The sequence below is a fragment of the Etheostoma cragini genome, chromosome 20 (genome assembly GCF_013103735.1).
Source record: "Etheostoma cragini isolate CJK2018 chromosome 20, CSU_Ecrag_1.0, whole genome shotgun sequence".
Lineage (NCBI taxonomy): Eukaryota > Metazoa > Chordata > Actinopteri > Perciformes > Percidae > Etheostoma > Etheostoma cragini.
In genome coordinates this window covers 20,492,709-20,513,263 of record NC_048426.1, presented here as the reverse complement: position 1 = coordinate 20,513,263, position 20,555 = coordinate 20,492,709, and the positions used below count along the sequence as shown (strand labels likewise).

The 20,555-nt window shown below is 38.6% G+C and overlaps 1 protein-coding gene across 1 annotated transcript in view; it reads left to right on the top strand.

The window, feature by feature from the left end:
* alk (ALK receptor tyrosine kinase) overlaps nucleotides 1–20,555 on the top strand; it is a 305,956-nt gene that overhangs the window by 162,849 nt on the left and 122,552 nt on the right. The window contains exon 4 of the mRNA XM_034857394.1: nucleotides 17,584–17,788. Within this exon, the coding sequence (XP_034713285.1) occupies nucleotides 17,584–17,788 (205 nt within the window). The remainder of the gene's footprint in view (nucleotides 1–17,583; nucleotides 17,789–20,555) is intronic.

The following is a 20,555-nucleotide window of genomic DNA, read 5'->3' as shown; positions in this document are numbered from 1 at the left end:
TATGGATGTGAGAGGGTGGAAAGAGAAGGGGAGATTGACAAGATGGCCAGCGTTGACAGAAACACAAGTTATGTTGGGGGGAGAGAGAGAGATGACGCAAAAAGAGATTGGACACAAACAGAGATTGGAGTTCTCTGGGAGAGGGAGTGAAATTGCAGCAGAGTTGAAATAAGAGGGAGTAGGATCACAAGATGAGAAAAGAGAGTAGGAAAATTGGAGTAAAATGATGAGATTAGAAGGATAGAGATTTGAAGATAATATGTGGCAGGGAGAAAGATGAATGGCAGGAATAAGAGTGGAATGGAAGACAGTCATGGAGAGTGGAGACATCTTTGGCAGATAACAGTCGGTGCCCTACTTACATCTGACATTTGAGGAAAATAGAGAGGCTCCTAAGAACACAAGAAGAATATAAAGAAAAGAACATTAAACCTAAAAAAGGATGGATCGGTTTGCCAGGTTGTATATTTTGCATGTTGAATTAGTTCTGAAAGTCTGGGCCGTGTTTGAAAATGTTTGTCCAGTTAGGACATATTTCCTGAGTGAAGCAATTTCACAGATTAGAGTCCCCTTTCCATTTGAAGTTATGCTCATCAGTCATACAGACTGCAGTGATGATTGATTAGAAAACTGCATTCTCTTGTAGTTTTAAAGTTTACCATTAAACAATCTTCCCTTTGTGGGGAGATGGGGGTTGTAAGCCACACACCTCAGCAAATGGCCAAGTAATCAGTGGGTCTAGTATTACTGGTATTGATCAACTACCCCATCAGCCTCCTGCAGAAACACTATGGCCATTTTACACAATGACACAGTTCACCACACTGTGAGCAATGAACTAAATGTGAAGTTGCTGAAGTCATTTGTGGGGTTGTCAGTTTTTAGTTGAAGCCAGAACCTACAAATCAATCTGTCACTGAGGTAGTTGTCAGGTGGTTCCAACAACTTCAAAACTTTTCTCCTCGTTGAGAGTTAGTGAGGCGAAAGTATTCTGTGCCAGAAAACACAGTTCCTAATACTTGGCAATTTTTTTTTCAATGTGTGATATATAATTAAGCAGTATGAGCACCAATGCTGCTGCAGTGGAATCATTTTGTTTCAAGTTGTTTCCGTGTCATCATATGACCAGGTTTAATGATGGCTGGTGATATTATGCATTTTTTTCTTATTGTCAACATAACTTGTGAAAAAAACAAAACCAACCCTGATATGGATTGTCTGTCTATACTTTTGGACCTCTTTTAACATGTCTCTTTTTTGAAACACGCCACTGATATATCGTCCTATCTCAGAACAGAGACATTTGTTTTGTTTGAACTGCGGAGACAATCTTTCTCTTAAAGAGAAATCTCACTTTTTCCCTGAATGTATCTTTAAATTGGGTCACTTATGTAGTGGAAATGTTTTTTGTTTTTTTAATTGGTGCCACAAACACATGTCTGCATAAAGAATCTTTGCATGAATCTATAATGTGTGGCAAAAATATATGTTTATGGTATTCTGTTGGAAATAATGTTCCATGCTAATCTTAACCAGCCTTTCAATAAAACAGCAGTGTTACAGATCTGGCTTAAGACCTTTCGGATCAATCAGGCATGTACAGTAGTTAGACACCCTCGACCGGACAACTGATCACATAGTTGCTGACAAGGGTTCTCTATAGGGTAATAGTTGAGCAGCCAAGGCCCTATTAGTGTCCATCAACTGCTCTGCTAAATGCCAGACTGACAGTGTAACTGTTTTGGAAATACCACTGACTTGGATGCCAAAGGGAGAAGAGAGATCTATGCCCTGCTAGTTACATCTCCTCTGCCAGTCAGTGTCTGAAGCCAAGTTGAGCTGCTGACCCAAGCCAAAGGTGTAATAGCGCCTGCAATCAGGAACATAGTATCATTCCAAAAATGGCAGGCAGAAGAGCCAGAAAAGATTTGATGGAATATCAATAATGTGTCCTTTTTGCTCTGTGAAATCAAGTAGTCCCTTCAAATCAAATGCATTCCTTTTTGTGTACAGTGCTGTGAAGCTTTTAAAGACCTCCTCTGGTACCCAAACTAAAACTATTTCTTGAGGTCTTTACAGGTCCTAAACTTTGAACCAGATCCAAAACTGACTTGTGGAAAACCTCAGTTTCGCTTTGGACCCATCAATACTTCTAACTCTTCTAACTTTTGTTATAACAGAAAAATGTAGTATTAGCTGCCCAAACAAACAGAGAGAGAGAGAGATTTTAACAACTTTAGTGTTTCTCTGTGTAATTTCCCCCCAAAACAGTTGAAATTCAAAATCTGTGACATTTAAGTCTTCCCTGTGAATATGTGGAAAACTGAAGATATAAGAGTACCAAGTAATACATTCTCACTTACAGATCTTTTACGTCCGGACCTGTATTTCTTCACAACAGGTTGTTGAAAACAACACGTGCTTTAGCTCCTTCTGTGCTGGGTTTATTAAAATACCCTATTTTCCTTTCACCTTTCTCTATTTGCCCAAAATAACTGGCAGAGGAATTGTTCTGCATGGGGAAAATAATACTTTCCTTTTTCTGTTATTTCTAAACAGCTTTATTGTTCTCAATATTTGCACGGCTAGATTACTTTACTGGCTGTTTTGCATTAGGACTCTGAGGTTAAAGAACGTTTATAGAATAGAAATCACCATGCGATTCCACAACAGCAAAGATTTAGTACATTGACAGTGGAGGGCTTGTCCACCTTTTTAACGCGATCTGACCTCTGCCCTTCAATACACTCTGGGCTTTGTGGATGCGTTGAATTGTTATTGCTTATTGCAACCCAACAATGTCCATGTCAGTGAAAGTAGGCTTGGTTACCATGGCAATCACATTCTCACTTTCCCACAAACAGAAATGGACCGACAGCAACAAAGATGCAGAGAGGGGGAGAGGGATGAGTGGCTCTCAGAGGAGCACATTAAAACAGAGAGCAACACAGATGGATTTAGGCCTCTAGGGTTGGGCTTGGCTCACTGCTAGTGTATGAAGAAATATAAAGCCTCCTGTAAAGACACAATATATTACAACAAAGGCCAATGCCTTGTTTATGAGCCATGTCGGTGAACTCTGTAACCATGGCCAGTGCTTCTCCTACCCTATCCTATATTGTAGACACATGATACAACATCATCACAATATTTATGTTAAGACACAATATGATTGGGATGTTTAAAATATTGCAATATTCTGCAATATGTAGCAATTTATTACCTTTTTTCCCAATTTCAAATTATGTCCCCAAAAGGAAACTTTGTAAATGTGCAGTATTTTATATTTGTCAACATATGTTTTCTCAAAAAAGATAAATTTCTCTGTTTGTTCATCTCATTTCAATTTTATTGCTGCAAAATGGAATTATCAAGCAGACAAACTAACCAACACATAAACAGATTGATTCTTCTGTGTTATCAATTTCTGCTGTTATCAATTTCCTCCCCCACCGCTAATGTCGTTGGGTTACATTTACACATCCATTTCATCTAAGGATGTTTACACAGATAAATACAAAACTCCTTCATATTGTAATAAAATATAAATATGCCATTCATTGTAACCCATGTGTTTATTTTAGCTTGCAGAGCTTTACATTTGTTCTTGTGAGTACTTGTGTTGTTGTGTGTCATGTGTCTCTGCTTAATAATTACAGTCACAGATTTGAAGGAAATTTTTCATAAACTTGCCAATTTAACCCAAACTGGTGCTTACATATTCTACATCTTTTTTTTTAAAGATTATGTTTTGGGCATTTTAGGCCTTTATTTCCACAGGACAGATGCAGACATGAAAGGGGAGAGAGAAGTGGGGATGACATGCAGCAAAGGGCAACAGATCGGAGTCAAACCTGCGGTTGCTGTGTCAAGGAGTAAACCCCTGATTTATGTGCGCCTGCTCTGGCCAGGGGTGTCCCGGCCACCATCTTTTTACATCTTTTGCAATCCTCAACTCAGCAGCTCTCAATACTGCACATATGCAATCATCTGCATGAATTATATAGTACTGTGCAGCATGCAATAAGTATTGGGTTCATTTTAGTTTACAGCATCGTAACTCTTTCAACTAAACTGTACACGGTTGCTTTCTTGTGTGCAAGATGCAGCCATTTAGTGACACCCAGTGCAGCTGACTCTGACAAGGAAAAGGGGGGATTATTATACTCCACCAGTATAACCATCATTGCAACATTCAAGCTGTAATCATTGTTCGTTCTGGCATTTTATGTGGAACCTGTTAGTGTCTGTAATTCGGCCGGCTTGTGGTCCAATGATTGATGACAAAACTGATAGTTTTTTTTTTCTTTTGCTCGCCCCTAACCCGGCTGTTTTATTTCTCTTATCTGCTCATTTCTATGATCTATTAACACAAAAGCCAGCTCACTAAAGACCCTGTCCTCTCCAGTATAGTCACAGAGTGTGTTCTAACTTGGTTTCACTCAGAGGGAATGGTGGATGTGTGTGCTTGTGTGTTTTTTGCCCCATATTTCTCTGGACTAAATTGTCTGGAAGGAGGTAAGCAGCTTTCGACTGGTCTTATTTTTCAACAATATTCCATTATAGTCAACATGTACTGTTTGTCACAGTTATTAGTTAAGAAAATCCATGGTGAGTTTCTTATTCTGCAAGCAGTGAGAGACTGCTGGGTGCAGCCACAAGTAATTAAAATTAAAAGAAGCGCCTGTTTGGCAGGATAGCTAATTAAATTAGCTTTAGCTGTGTGTGTGTGTGTGTCCATCGGTCTGTCTGTCTGTTTGGGTGCTTTGAGTCTTATGCATGCACAAATGGGTGTATAAACATTTTAAAGTCAATGTATTTGAGTAATTTATAGAGGCCTAAATTTGTAATGAGGGCTGTCTCACTGAATTTTCACGATTGGGAATGTGTTTGTATACTGTACATATGTGTGGTCCAGTCCTTAAATAATAGAGTCACTGCATCCCTAGAGGACATCACCAAAATCTATGTGTTCAAACACAAGCACAGTTGGTGACCTCTCAACCAATCGGCCACTCCAAAGAGTTGAAGATGTGACCACAAGCAGAGTGTGTACGCCTCCTGTAAGTCTGATGTATGTGTTTGGGTCCAAGAAACTGAGTGTAAATCACGGGATAATTGTTCATTGTGTTATTGTGTGTCTGCTCATTTATGCCACAAACCCATATACCTCTCTCAGCATGCTAGCCCATGTGTTGGCTGCCATCTGATAATAAACAGAAGGACTTGTTGAGCATGACTGAATGATATTGTTCCGTGGGGGGAATAGCTTTAAATTACTGGAGTCCCGTCAGTGTATCTAAGCAGAAGCAAGGGCCTTCAGTAGTGTGCATGGTATCAGCGTGTGACACCCCCTGCTATGGTGTTGGTGGGCTTTCTTCAAACTGTGAGCTGTGTAGTCAAAGCATTGACAGCCTTACAAGCAGGAGTGGTAGGAAACATGTTTCTACTTACAGTAAATACGAGGCTAATATCAAGGGAAACTAATGTGGAATCACAATGTGCCGATTCGCAATGTGTTGAATCACAACGACCTCAACAGGAACTAACTCATTGTTTACAATAGTAACTGGGCTTGTCATGGACAAAATGAAATCACATTTTCATAATGAAGTCTAGTAAACTGACTCATCAAAACAATAGACAATGGCAACATTTGTTCAGAGGTCATTCTGCTTTGTCCTTTCTTTTGTTTTGCGAGTGAAAGTCAAAAGGAACAAAGCCACCACCATTATTCCAACCTCATTTTGTCTTTGTTAGAATGTTCTAAATGGATATTTACAAAACATTTCCAAAAGCTTAGTCATGGTAAGGAAGAATTTATTATTGCAAATGTGTTGCTTATTGGCCATGTAGTGTCACTGTTCTCAGCTAAAATGCTTAGCTATATTAGCTCTGGGAGTCAGGTTCCAGTTGTCGCCGTGGTACCACACTATTTACATGTCCTGCGACTGTTATTGCCACTCTTCATTTCAACCCCAACCGGCCCGTCAGACACCGCCTACCAAGAGCCTGGGTCTGTCCAAGGTTTCTTCCTAAAAGGGAGTTTTTTTTCTCGCCACTCTTGCTTGCTCTGGAGGGAACTACTAGAACTGTTGGGTCCTTGTAAATTACAGAATGAGGTCTAAACCTACTCTATCTGTAAAGTGTCTCAAGGTAACTCTTGTCATGAGTTGATACTTTAAATGAAATTGAATTGAATTTTGAGCATCACTATCAGATTTCAGGTCATAATGTGTTCAGCTGATACTGTAAACAAGTCTCTAATGGAGCATGAAGAAAACTGTAAACATTTGGTGAAAATCCAGCAACTGGCATAATCCTTTGAGTTGCACTGCCCTGGCAGCACTGAATGCTAGTTACTCCTTTAATATCAAAACATTAAGTGTGACAAAAAAATAATTAAGATGTGTCACGGAGTGACTGCTTGAATGTATCACTGTTGATTTGCTCACTCCCACTCCTGGCAACAATGTTTTAACCAGTAGAGGGTTAACAAGATGTAGTGGATTCTTGGCCAGCCTGCAGCTGTTTTACTGTGAAAGGTTGCACTTGCAGTCCAGTATCATAAGGCTGCTGCTTTGTTTACTTAGCTTCCTTTCCTTTAACTTTCTCAGTTTACATATGGAACAACAACTGCTGATTAGTTCTAATGACATGTAAACTTACCTGTTTGCACTCTTTAGTTTCCTTGGATACTGAAGCCAGTTGGTGGCCGAGCCGGCAGACTAAAGAATGTATAAAATACAAACTTAAGATATAAAACTTAAAGTATACAAACTATGCAACGCCAACACTCAAAACATGGTTGAAGGTGTTTTGTCCGTTTTAATTTTATTTCTTAAATATATTTATTTATTGGCAATTATGAATGCAGGTACTTGTAGTTTGGAAAATGCCTAATATCGGTCCGCGGATATATCGGTCCGGCTGATAATGCTGTTAACAGAGAAATAATTCAGTTAATGTGAATATACCGTATGTTTTGGTCTTTTGCAATCCATAACAGCCACCTTTTTTTTACATCAAAAGCCGGGAGAGAAATCCTAATCATATCTCTTCTTTTATATACCAGTATACCACCTACAATATTCAGCATGTTCGGTCAATATTCATGACTTTAAAATGACTACAGCTTCTAACACTGAAAACGTGCCACTACTGTGCACAGATGTGTGGAAGAATGCTTATTTCTCCCAAGTTAGTTTTCTAATTAGCATTATACAAACAAGACAAACTTCTGTAGAACACTACTGGTAATATAGTTACACACTTTAGCTATTTTGTTTCCCCTCTGCCATTGAATTTTTATTAGACTTCAAATTTAATTCGACAACAGACAGGTCATATATTTTAAAGTATTGAACACCTTTTTTTTGTTTGTCATTATACATTGTCAATTAAGCTTCCTTTTCTTCTGATCTCATTGCATTGCATATCTCCACCCAAGCACACAGGTAGTAGACACAGATTTAATTATTTGAGCAGAGTCTTTACAGCCTGCTGCAATGCAAGCGCACAGATACTCTACCTGGCCTGCCCGTGTGTGGTTCTTGGCTGTGGCCCTGGGTGCTGCTTCCAGGCCTCTTGTTAAAATAGGCTTTGGGACTTCCCAGGCCAGGCAGGAGACGTTGGCAGGAAAAGGAAGTATTGACTTTCCCCAGTGGATTGTGATACATCAGCTCCTCTCACATAGCCAAGAGGCTGCTGGCTGGCTGGCTGGCCCTCAGTCTATAGCCAGGCCCTTGTCAGCCATCCTAGACCATAACACAAACTCTAATGGAGTTTTTCCACTGCATGCTATCTACTTGACTCGACTTGACTTGCCTTTTTGGATTTTCCATTACAAAAAAAAGTACCTGGTACCTGCTAAACCCGCCACGTTTAAATAGTTTAGCCAGTGTTTTTTTTTTTTTTTGCTGCCTCCAGCTTCTTTTAAAACAAAATTTGTCTTCTGGCTGTGGCGACATGCCAATGATCAAAGCAGCACACATTTGACGTTCTGTGTGTGTGTCACGTTAGGTCACGGCAGTTACCTGCTATGACAACCAGCAACAGCTCGCCTCACTTATGAGGCGGTACTAATCTGCAATGAAAAAGGAGGATGGAACACTGCGGCCTAGTCGAGCAGGTACCATTAATCGAGAAATGCCATAAACCAACACTGAGTAACAACACTGCCTTCAGGTAGAACTGTGGCATGCTCATGCAAACAAAAACACATTCATTCTAATTTGGGTTAATTAATTTAACATGCACACAATATGCAGACCACACGTTTTTTTGCACAATAGCACGTACACATGCACATTAGAGACTTTCCTCCTGTTTCTATGGAAACAGAAGAAAAGTGGAAAGAGGGATAAGAAATAAAAGGGTAAAAGACAAATGGCAAAAGTTCTTCATGGAATTATTAGAACCATCTGACTCAAATGTTCCATAATCAGATGATATCTTGGCCTTAAGGAATTCACTCCAGGAGATACTATCGGCATTCGCTTGGGGAGTAATCAACAAGCTATCTTATCTACCTTCCCACAGACTTCATGATTACTAGTTTCACTTGGTTGATATCTGTTGCCGAGAGGTTCATTTTTTTTTTTTTTATGAACACTTGGGTGCTTTTTCCGCTCAGAGGATCTACTAATTTATGTATTCATTCCTTTTTGTCTCGACTACAAAGGAAGTACGTGTCCCAGTTTTTTTAAGTATATTTTTCCCTCAGCTGTTGGATCTTGAGCCTGCTTGTCAGGCAAGACAGTAACTTGCACAAACCGAGCCCGCCCACACCCTCAACATTCCTCTCAAGTTTCTTTTTCTCTTTTTTCAGTGTCCAGTCAGTTTGTGCGTCTTTATGTGCATTCCTTTTTAATGAGTGTTTTTGGCCCTACTATTTGATTCATACTTTCAAACTTTGTTCCAAGTTCTCTGTGAGGTTATACTCTTTGTGCTTTGATAACCTTCGTGCTGAAATGAAATGTTTACTTTTTGACTTTCTATCATAGCTCACTTTACAGAAATGCTCTGACATGGCCGAGAGTGCATGGCAGACCCATAAAGTAACAATAATCTTGACACTGAAAGGGAGGCCTCCTGCAGCTCTAAAATGCCAACTTTACATAATCAAAACAATGCAATGATGGGACAGGGAAATATCTTTGACAAGGCCATTTGAAACCTGGAAATGTTACCAATAATGTTATTCATATTAAGTGTAGTTGCTGATGCTTAGCCATGGTTAGCTTGCCAAATGAACCCTTCCGTTTAGTGGTCTGGGCTTATAGTAGTAGTTTAATTCATGATAAGTCTGAGCTTATAAAATAAGATATGTAGGAATATTTTGACTTGACTTGAAGTTGATAGGCATTTTTTAGTTTAACAGTGTTTAAAAAAAAACAATTGATGTTTGTTGAGTTGAATTAGGTCTACTGAAAGGAAAAAAAAAAGAATCAAATTTACTCTTAATAGCTACTTCATTTAGACAACCTTACTTTTATGTAAGGGTAGGTCATTAGTAGTAAGTGTTGTCGAAATTGCTATTAATGATTTTTATTTGTGTAATCAGCAATAATAGACTATTGACACAAAGCACTTAGGGTTAATAGTCGGGCTTTATTTTATTGTTGTTGTTTTTTTTAAACAACACTCACATTTTTCAGTGTTTGATTTTGTTGTGAGTTTGTGTGCGTTTCTGTGTTGTCCAAAGGTAAAACAACAGCAATCTGAGTTGTTGTTTTTTTAACCAATGAGCCACGTTTAGACAAATTTATTTTTTATTTGTGATGGACAATGCAGGTTCTCTGATTACTAACACTAGTTAGTAGAGTTATTACGTTATTAATTTAGTGTTTATGAATCGTAACAGGCAGTGTTACAATTTAGCCCAGATGTAGTCAAAAGCATAGAAGCTGGAGGAGTGGGCTTGTTACAGGGATGGTTGTCGGCTCAGACCAGAAAAGAAAGTATCGCCGGGTATTAGAATAATAAGTTTGGCGTTCATTTCTAAGCAGCCACAATTAGTAGAGCTCAGTGGGAGCCTGCACATGGCTGTGTGAAAGGTCTGTGCTGCAGCCCTTGGTTCAGATTTACAAAGGACCCTGTACTTTAGTCTTTAGACACGTGCACATGGCATCGCCAGACATTTATTTTCAACTGTTAGCACCACTGCTGCACCACCACTGGCTTTACCTTTTAGTAGAATTTGTAATTTTATAATATCCCAAGATTTTTTGTATCAAGAATTTAGTTCTGCGAGAATATAATGTGAACATATTGTTAAAAAACAGACATCCCAATTAACACGTTTGGCTACAACATGCAATTGTTAGTAAATACACACAGTATGTTTCAAATGAAAAGAAGTTTTAATGCAACAAACTTTGGATTTTACAAAACAGTGGAAGCAGATGACTTAAGGTGAGGCAAACCTGCGGTATTAGTAGTGACAGTATTAGCTTTTGACAGTGGTCAATATACTGTATATGCAAGTGAAAAACTGAAATGACACAATCATCCACTTTCAATTATCTACAATCTGTATTTCTGTTTACTTCTCCTGTGCACCTTTTGCAAATGAACACAGCTAAGCAGTGACTGGCAGCCCAGCGGATGGCCCATGGCGTCATTCTCTCATTTGGGAGAGACCCTTTGGCAGCGTTTCTATAAGCTCTATCTATAAACAAGGCCAGTTAATCAGTCAGCTTGCTGGGCCCAGACACATTGTCCCTCAGGCTGAAGTCACCACTAAACCTCTTTAAATCACTGCTAAGGCTCTCTGTTGACTTGCTTGTTTACTTTCCTTGGTGCTGGCAACATAACATAGTGTTTACCGTCCGCTGTCTGAACTCTACGTCCCTGGGTCAATCTGCCTCTCCGTCTCTCTGGTCCGCGTTGATAGAAACATCAGCAGAAGCCCACTGCAGACAGTAAAATTCACAGCTTTCTATTAAGTCCCTGAATCATTACAAAAGTTATTATATATTGATGCGTTGCAAAAATTACATTTTGTATTTGCAAAACAACTGCTAGTCCTGGCTTTGGACAGTTTTTTTTATTGGGAACTCTTTTCTACTGAAGAACAATGAAAACCCTTTCAGATTTAGGTAATAATCCTGATTTTTCAACTACAACAAAATCCACCCACATTACTAACTTCAGTTAGGGTCCAAATCGTCTATCTTTGCTGTTGGCGAAATAGTTTCTTTGTCAACCTCTTTTGTTATGTGTCCCTATTATTCTGCCCACTGTAGTTCCCATGTATTAGGATTAGACCGATGCATGCATGGTTGAGAGACAGTAGCTACCACTTTCTCCAGACTGCATGATTATTTTGTCGTAAGAGCGTTTTAAAATTGTATCTGTAAGTAGATATTAAATAAGTGACACTGACAATATAGATTTTACATTTTAAACTGTAATAAACTACAGATCATTCACTTAGAAGAGCAATTTTCACTTTTAAGGTGATGACCAATCAGTGTCTATGGTAAATGTTGTCAATTGAAGCAATAAATTCCTCAGTGGCTGATTATCAGTAGCTTGCCTGCAATTCATCCTGGTACATGTAGGCCCTGCCGCCACGGCTCCACAAGCAGGAGATTGTTGCTTTCTTGGTCAATATAGCACACTTTGGGGAATTTAATGCTTTAATTTAATGTATTAAATACACTATCATCTCTAGGCACTTTGCACCAACAGTGCAAAATTAGTTTGGCAGCACAGTAGGACAGCGTTTGAGGTTTAATTAATTCATAACAATAGGATCCTTAAATACTGAGAATAAATTTGGCTTAAAAATGTATTGTTAAATCTTCTGACAGAGACAAAATTACTGCATTCTAAAGATGCATTTAAAGGATAAAAACCATGGTCCAACAGTTCTTTTGATTTGTTTGCTTTGTTTTCAACGGGAGTGATTAATGAATTGTACTCCAACTGATTTCAAGCTGCTCCAGGCATCATCAACCTAAGAATTTTAATAACATATTTTAGTGGTTGGAGGTTGGATTAGTATTGTCTATTAAAGTATTATTTAACTGCCTCAAAGATTTGTGTCTTTGATGGTAAGAGTCAAATAATTTATATTTCTAACACAGAAATATGTCAGATGTATTCATATGTTGTTCAAAACACTGAAAACCAAAGGCAGTAACCCTAAGTCAAAGGCAGTAGTAATGTCTTTATTAGTTCACATCATACCATGACAAAAGGAAATGTTATACTTCCAACTGTTTATATTGTCACCTGCGCCTTTAAAGAGGAGTTCCATATCATTATGTCATCATGTCTATTACAGCATCTGGTTGAAGAATTTATTTTCTGCTATCAAATTATATCTTCATTGGATATAGTTACTATTGCAATAAAACATTTTTTCATCAAGTTACCATGAGCATTGCTTCAAAAACTACAAACTTATTTAAATGTTTTTAATATAATCTGGATGCCTTTATATACTTGGTTATTTTAAAGTTAGTGTTTAATAAAAACAAAACAACTACTGCACATGCTAAAGTGCTAAACAGCTGCTCTTTATAACCAGGGATGGAATTATGAGAACCAAAGCCAAGAAATTGAGGTAGAATGTTTGGTTAATTTTAACCAGAATAATTATTAGAGGACAGCGGCCTGTCTGACATGTGAAGTAGTGAAGGTTTAAATTGTGCTTTTCATTTTCAGTCTAATTGACTAGTCATTAAACCAGATACTGACTTCTTGGACTTTAATAATGGGATCACAACTGCAAACATAGCCATTCAGACATCTGATTAAATACTACTGTCTAAAATACAGTAAGTGTAAACAGGGAGTAATAGTGGAACACAGACATCGCAAAATAGCAAACCTCACACACAACAATCATGCTGCTAAGTGGTCTCAGTAAACGCTTCAGTCAAGTTACCCCCTGATATGCGTACTGTTACAGATGTTGCTCTTTTTAGGTCCAGACATACCTGTTCAGTCTTGCTTTTGATACGTAGCAGTGGTGTGACAATTTAATTCTTTTGTTTCTTTGTAACCTTTTCTGATTTGACTATTTTCTATGTTCACTCTTTCTACTGTATGTTGTGATTTAACTTATTTTGTTAAGCACTTTGGATACCTGCTGGTAGTTGTAAAGTGCAATATAAATACATTTTGATTGACTTTAAATACAAATCTTTTCAAAACAAGTCATAACTACAGTACAACCAACTTGTGCAGAATCATTGTTGGATATTAAGAACAAGACATTCAGATTTTAAGGTTTGCTGCTACGATACTATGCTCAGTAATTTTCTTATCCGTTTGTTTCTGGAGTGCTGACATTTTAGTATTACAACATGTTTTTTTTTTCTCGGTTGAGGTGGTGGACTAGTGCCCTCCTTATACACTTGCTCCAGAGTGCTGTACAACTCTTTTTTTTTTTTTTTTTCCTGCGAGCACCCTGCTGAACTTTGGTGCTTGGTGCCCCCCACTCTCCTGCTCTGTGGTCATGTTGCTGTTGACATCGAGTTCAGTGCTCAGGGAGGCCACAGAAACATCAGATCTTCCGGGTGTTCTGTTGCTGACAACAAAAAGCAGAAGTAAATTGTTTAAAACTGGTGGAAACAACAAAAATGAACATGATTGGCACATTTGGCAGAGTTCCTGGGACTAACTAGTGCACAACAAAATAAACTGCAGCCTCTAAGTAATATATCATGTTGGAACCCTGAGGAAATTTCATCGTAAATCACCTTATGTATTAGATTGAAGGTGAGCACCATGATGTCAATTTGATTAGGTAAGCATTGAAGAGTAAACAGTAATATAGTATAGAAAATACTGTTACAAATGTTTGCACACAGGTGAAAGGAAGGCAGAGCCATTAAAGAGAGTTGTAATCCTCAGTGCTTCATCTGCACTGCTAAATATGCATAAAGATAAACAATGGAGCATTTACACGGATTCCAACCTGTATTGAAAAAAAGAAGCCACATCTTGACATTTCTCCGCACACATTCAGGTCTGCATGTCATTTTCATGGCGACAATGTCAGTTCAGTTTGTAATGCTACGTGAAAATTAGATAAACAAACCTTGGAATGAATCAGCAGCCATGGGACCTGTGAATAGTATTTATGACTACAGTGGTTACCAAAGCTTTTCTCTATGCAGCGCTGTACAGTTAAATGTGTCTGAAGTCTGAATACACATTTAATTGACCACATTAGGAGCTTAGAAAGAGTCCCGCATACTGACCATTACGCCAGCATTTACTTATTATTTACCTTCAAGGTAACCACTGCAATCATAAATACTATTCACTCTTGTGCCACAAGGACAAGTCCCATCGTTGCTGATTTGTTAGAGTTGAACACTTGTAATAGTAATATTTTCTTATTACTATATTACTGTGTACTCTTTTAGGTGTACACCATAATGTCAATTGTATTACCTACTCAAATTGACATCATGGTGTACACCTTCAATGTAATACATAAGGCCATTCATGTTGGAATTTCCTCTGGGTTCCAACATGATATATTACTTAAAATGGAATTATGAGGCTGCAGTGTGTTTGTTGTGCAGTAAAAAATACGTTGTATTTTTTAAAATAATCATTGCTTGCGTAATAGTCAGTGTAAGGGATTCTTCATAAGCTCCTGATCTGCTACTTTTGGTCAAGCTACTCACCTTCTCCCTCTGCCTCTATCGCAATCAATTCTCACAATACAGTATTCCATTTTTAAAACAAAGCACAACAAACAATAAAAGCATGTGACATGACCCATATGAATCAAATCTTTTATGCAATGTTCCATGTCATGGTTTCTTTCCTTCATCACTGACAAGTAGCTGAGAGTGGGTTGCATTCACAGCATTAACACGTCGGTAAACATTGTCTGGTGTTATTAAGTTATTCAGATTAGTGCCATTTTTCTTCTTTGACATAAGCCAATATTATTTAGTAATTATGCACAATTTGCTTGTACTTATTTAATTGCTTATCACATGATTGGTGTTCCAGTGAGAGGTGCTTATTACAAAAACAAAAACACCTTGCCTTGTAGCTGTTGTCTGTAGCATACAAGCTACCTCCTTTTCTATTTATTTACTGAACCTTTTACATTTAATATTCAAAAAGTCCCACCACTTCACTGTTCTGGTTTACTCTTCCTGCTTAGTGTTGTTTTCAGAGAAAAAAGTTCTGGAAAACTCCCAGCAGCAAACAATAGACAGACACAGTTGGAGACTAGATTAGATATAAACATAGGGGTGCATTTGGCTGCAAAAATCCCCTCAAGAGTTGGTAGAGTCCAAAAACCGAGCTAAAAGAGAGTAATTATTGGACTTGCATTCATCAGGAGACCAGAAACGTGATGTATGCTAATGATGCTCTGTAACTGCTGGATGTGTAAATACGCAACTGTTTGCTAACAAGTTCATATAATGCTAACATTATTGCAGGTTTAAAGTGGAAATTTGCTGTGGGAGAACATCCTTTTACAGAAAAACAACAACAACAACACACTATCACAAGAAGGCTGCTATCCTTCTTTTACACCATCTCTGTGCAGTGGAAGCTGTCGCTATGTTGTGCCAATGAATAGGTTGGATTAAAAAACGTGAGGCAGGCAAATTGTCGGGACCTGAAAAAGCTTGTGCTGGCCTAGGGTAAATGCTTAATGTTAAAAGGGGATTTGGCAGAAAATACAATTTCAAGTTTGTTTTTTCACCTTCTCTTAGGGCATTTGTATTATCTGAGGGAATTCTGCTCTCACAGTTGCCCTGATTTGGTATGCTATCAACAAGAGCCTCAGTTGATTGAATCTGTAACCACACACAGAGCGAGAAAAGTGTTTACAAGCTTGATTCAATGATACAGGAGCCGACCATCACTTTGGATTGAAATGTTTCGTATACTTTCCTTTCTTTGGGATTACCTGCTTCTTCGAAGGGGCAATAATCAAGTGTCATTTTATAAACACTGTTGATGAAGTCTAAACTTCACAGATAAATGAGAAATTGCCTCCAACGGAGTCCATTAACTGTAGCAAAGCAGGCAAAGAGAGTAGAATTGCTGGTGTGGATTACAAGACTGTCAGAGACAGAGTCTTCCAGTCAATTTTAGTAAAGAGATTTTCCATTATGAATAGTTTTTAGGAAAGTTTTGATTTTCATAGTTTGAAGTCCTGATATAGAATAGATTATTGAATGTGCTTACCTACACTGGATCCCCACAGGTTGTCATTAAAGACAATACTCAAAGAAACTAAACATAAAGACAGGTGTCATCCACAACATGCATTTCCATTCCATTTTTGAATACAAAGCTGATTTCAAAGAAGCTGTTGAGTGATCATTTTTGTCTAAACTGCCTAAACCCCCAACCAATGATCATGTTGCACCATGCAGATTGGGAAAGACAGTCAGTTGAACAAGGCCTTGTGGTGCAGTAAATGAGGGCATCAAGCTCTGTTAGGCAGCAGAATTAACAGGTGAAGCTGAGGCAGAAATCTAATGGAATTGCAGTCTTTTCTCTGCAGTTGCCGTTATAATTTGTACACTGCTGATAATTGCTTCCAAGCAGGTATTTCTTCATCTTATTTGGACTAGGAAACAAGAGTTAATAGTTTTCGGCCGTCAGGGCCAAAGCTCTTCCAGACTGAGTCTTAAGGTCTTTACATCAAATTGCTGCTGTGGGTGTAGTTAATGCTTGCAGTCCACATTGCCGGCAAACTTGTTGTAAGCACTCGGACTGTCCTTGCCAAATGGTCTGGACCCTTTGTGTAGAAACTGTTCAAATGTGGAAAGGAGTGCAAATGAGGCTTAACTGGAGCACACCAATTTGAAGGCCTCCAAATTCACCAGTTTTTAGAGTTCAATATCAGGGAAGGATAAAAGGAGGTAGTAAAAATGTATCCTGCCCATGTCTACAATGAATCCTCTAGTGATGTTTTTTTTCATATAGAGTTATGTATCACCCTTTTTATATCTGATTGTAGATTCTTTCAGCAATTACTCTGCAGAATATTTGATATATTAGCTTCCCCTCAGCAGCACTACTTTTTTAACTGAGCATACTTATCATGGATTTTCTTCCTTTAACATTGAGATTTTTTCCCGTCACACACACACACACACACACACACACACACACACACACACACACACACACACACACACACACACACACACACACACACACACACACACACACACACACACACACACACACACACACACACACACACACACACACACACACACACACTTGAAAGTCAGAAAAAGATGCTTTGATTTTCCACCCACTGCCCCCTCTTTCCTTTTGTGTGCGCAAGGGATGTTATTGACTCCTCTTATAAAAGCAGCTTTATTTCATCAAGTGCTACTCTCAGCCATTGCCTCCCATCACTCATCTGGATTCTGTCCATACTGTTACAGCATGTCATGATCATGAGATTTTAACTTATGGTCATTTTCAAGCTTTCTCAATACATCTCTGCATTTAGCATGATCCAGAAGTTTCTAACCCAGTGACCTTCTATGTTTCTTCCTAGTAAACGTTGTCTGTGTCACTGCTCTGTGTTAGACAGTTCTTTGTTTGTCTCTCCCTCAGGTCAGTTCCTCTGGGTGAACGGCTCAGCCTTTGGCGGCCCCTGGGTGCTGAGTCCTTGGCTGTGGGGGGGCCAGGGTCCCTGTGGTCTGGACATGGCTGTGTTCCTCCACCCCAAGCAAAGTGGGCAATACACCATATGGCTCATAGAGCGGGACAAACCGCCACTTTCCCTCTTCTCAACTGACACACTGCCACACATCACAGGGTAAGCACTTGTTTCATACATACATTACACTAGAAGACTTTGAAAAACCCTGATTGATTTGTTTAAAGAGAATAAGAAAGCAGCAAGTCGATGTCCCTGTGCATTCAATTGTGATAGTCATAACTATCCACTTAACGTTTCTCTTAGCACTAGCTTTGTCTTACGGGATTTCTGGGCATCCTGGTCCGGTTCACTGAGTCCTATATACATGCACACTTGCCTGCCACCCAAGAGCTTTATCATGAACACTCTGTTTCCAAACCAGTTTAAATGTGTTTTCCATTAGAGGTCGAGATGGAAAACATTAAGCAGAATCAACCTCACCAGGTCTGTGCTCCCGTCATTTTGCCTTTTTTTTTGTGTATGCTTTGCAAAAATTGCATACTTCAGATGTCGGTCCATGGCAGACCAACCACTGGACAATACTTAGTTCAAAGGTTTATCCTCTAAGTTACAATCTGGATAGTTTTGTATAGCCAGACCTATCAGAAGATACTCTGGCTACACTGCCTATCCATTCTGGTATAGGGGAAGAAATGCTCTAACTTGTTTGTATTTCTTTAAAATAATCATAACTGTCCTGGGTGGCGCTAAGCCCCCATTGTCCCTCAGGCTTTATTTTCAGGCTTTATTCTAGCAATGTACATCTGTTAAGCGAGACTACAATCTGGAATATCTCAGTTTTGTTCTTTGAAAGCATCTATGGCAATTAACAGGAATTGTTTTGCAGAAACTGGGAAAAAATTGCACCCTGTACGTGTGGCCAGCTTTTATTAGTATGGCTGTTCTTTGATTTTTATGTTTAATGTTCAGAATACAAAAAGTAACTCTCTGCACACTGCCACGGACATGTTTCATGTTGCTTGTGTGTGTAATATCTTAAGGGCATTGGAATCATATGAATGACATGCTTTATGCATCTCTTTTGTTTTCTTGCTGTCTGTGTGTGGGAGTGAATGTGCGTTTGTGTGCGGGTGTTTATGCGATTGGGGTGTCTTCTTAAGGGAGCATAGCAGGGACGTGCTCATTACATGATGATGGATTAGAGTGTTCGTGTGCTTTCATTTGTAGTCAGAGGCTGTCATCCACCCACGCTATCTCTGTTGTTTTGAGACTGGCTCAGCCAAACTCTCCACATTTATACTCCAAAGGGAGGATGCTCATATCATAAAAAGAGGGGGCAGTAACAAAAGCAAGAAGAGCCACCCGCGGACATGGGAGGAATCAATCGGCTTACTAATTGCCAACCCGTGCCCTTGTCTAAGAATTTTACTCCTGTGTTTTGACATGTTTGCCCAATTCAGTAGTCAGGACATTTCATCAGTCAGGACACATTTAGTACAGGGTAACCGGTAACAGGTAATTCATTTTTAGTAAAACTTTGTGTTAAAATGACTTGAAGGTTGAAGCAGAGACAGGCGCCATATTCAAATGAAACAAAAATGTCCCTACCACAAGTATGTGATGTAACCAGTCACAATTTGGAAAATGCCAAAACAGCCATACATAACCATTCATTCATCATTGGTTCTTACAGTAACATTAGTAATGGGAAAACTGGATCAATAAATATGGCATGCCCAAAGAAACGCTGTTTAGTTGCTCTTTACCCAATCCTCAATCAAGAAGTTTCTGATTAACTCCAGGACAAGCGTCTGAGCTGAAGCTCCACAGCAGCCACCAGTCACTGAGGGAGCGCTCGCTTTGAAACCCCTGAAACTGCTCCGTTGCGTTAATGTTGCGTCACATCGGATGGAATTGTCCAAGCACAAAACAGTCTTTGAGTCAATTGTCAGTGACTCTTCGTGCTTAATTCTCTACAAGTTCTTTTGAAAGACTAAAAAATTATGCTTATTATGCTTATTATTATTATTATTATTATTAGGGCCCAAGCATGGAAGAGCAAGCCCAAACCTTTGGTTCATTAATTTGAACCTTACTTTTAAGAGAACACGTCCAACTAGTTGAACCCATTTATTATTTCATTTAATTTTTTCATTTCATTATCTTGAACAATCAACAGTGTTGCAAGAAGAAAAACAAAATTAAAACCACTAAATGAAACACAAACAATCAGAATTTAACAACAACAAAAAATAATAAATATTTTTATAAAAAGATTAGTTCAATGAAGAACAGGCGGAAGAAATTAGTTTATTTGGTCCTGTCCCTATTTCACAAAATCATCTTATTACAAAGTAAATAGATATGCAAATACAGCATACAATCTTTCAGCTCTTCCAATAACTTACAACAATATACAACAATATGCAACAATACCTTTACATTACATTTCCGTTCCTATGTTTCTGTCTTTTCTTTTCTGTATTAGTCAAGTAATGATTTCTTTAATCTATTTTTGAACTGAAGGATATTATGGCTCTGTTTAAAGTCTGTCGCACAGTGAACCATCATGTCAAATTTTACTGCTTAAAGTTCTAGTAGAGTGAGGAGAATCTGTCTTCTTTCCACTTTGCAAGAAGAAATTTAGGGTTATTACGCTTCCCCTTAAACCAATACCTCAGATTTTATCATACAGTTTTTTTAATGAGCAAAGCATATTTAGGACCTCTGAACACAGGCAGCGAAGGACTTGACTTATCAAACAGTGTTGGCTCTCACAGTGAATGTCAGCATCTCGAGTGTCTCAGTCAGTGGTGAAAGAGAGACTAGAAAAGTTAAGAGGGAGAGCTGCGAGATGTGTGTATGCATGGAGTATGTGTGGTGTTGATCTGTGTATATCTCCACAGTAATTTTGTGTGCACAC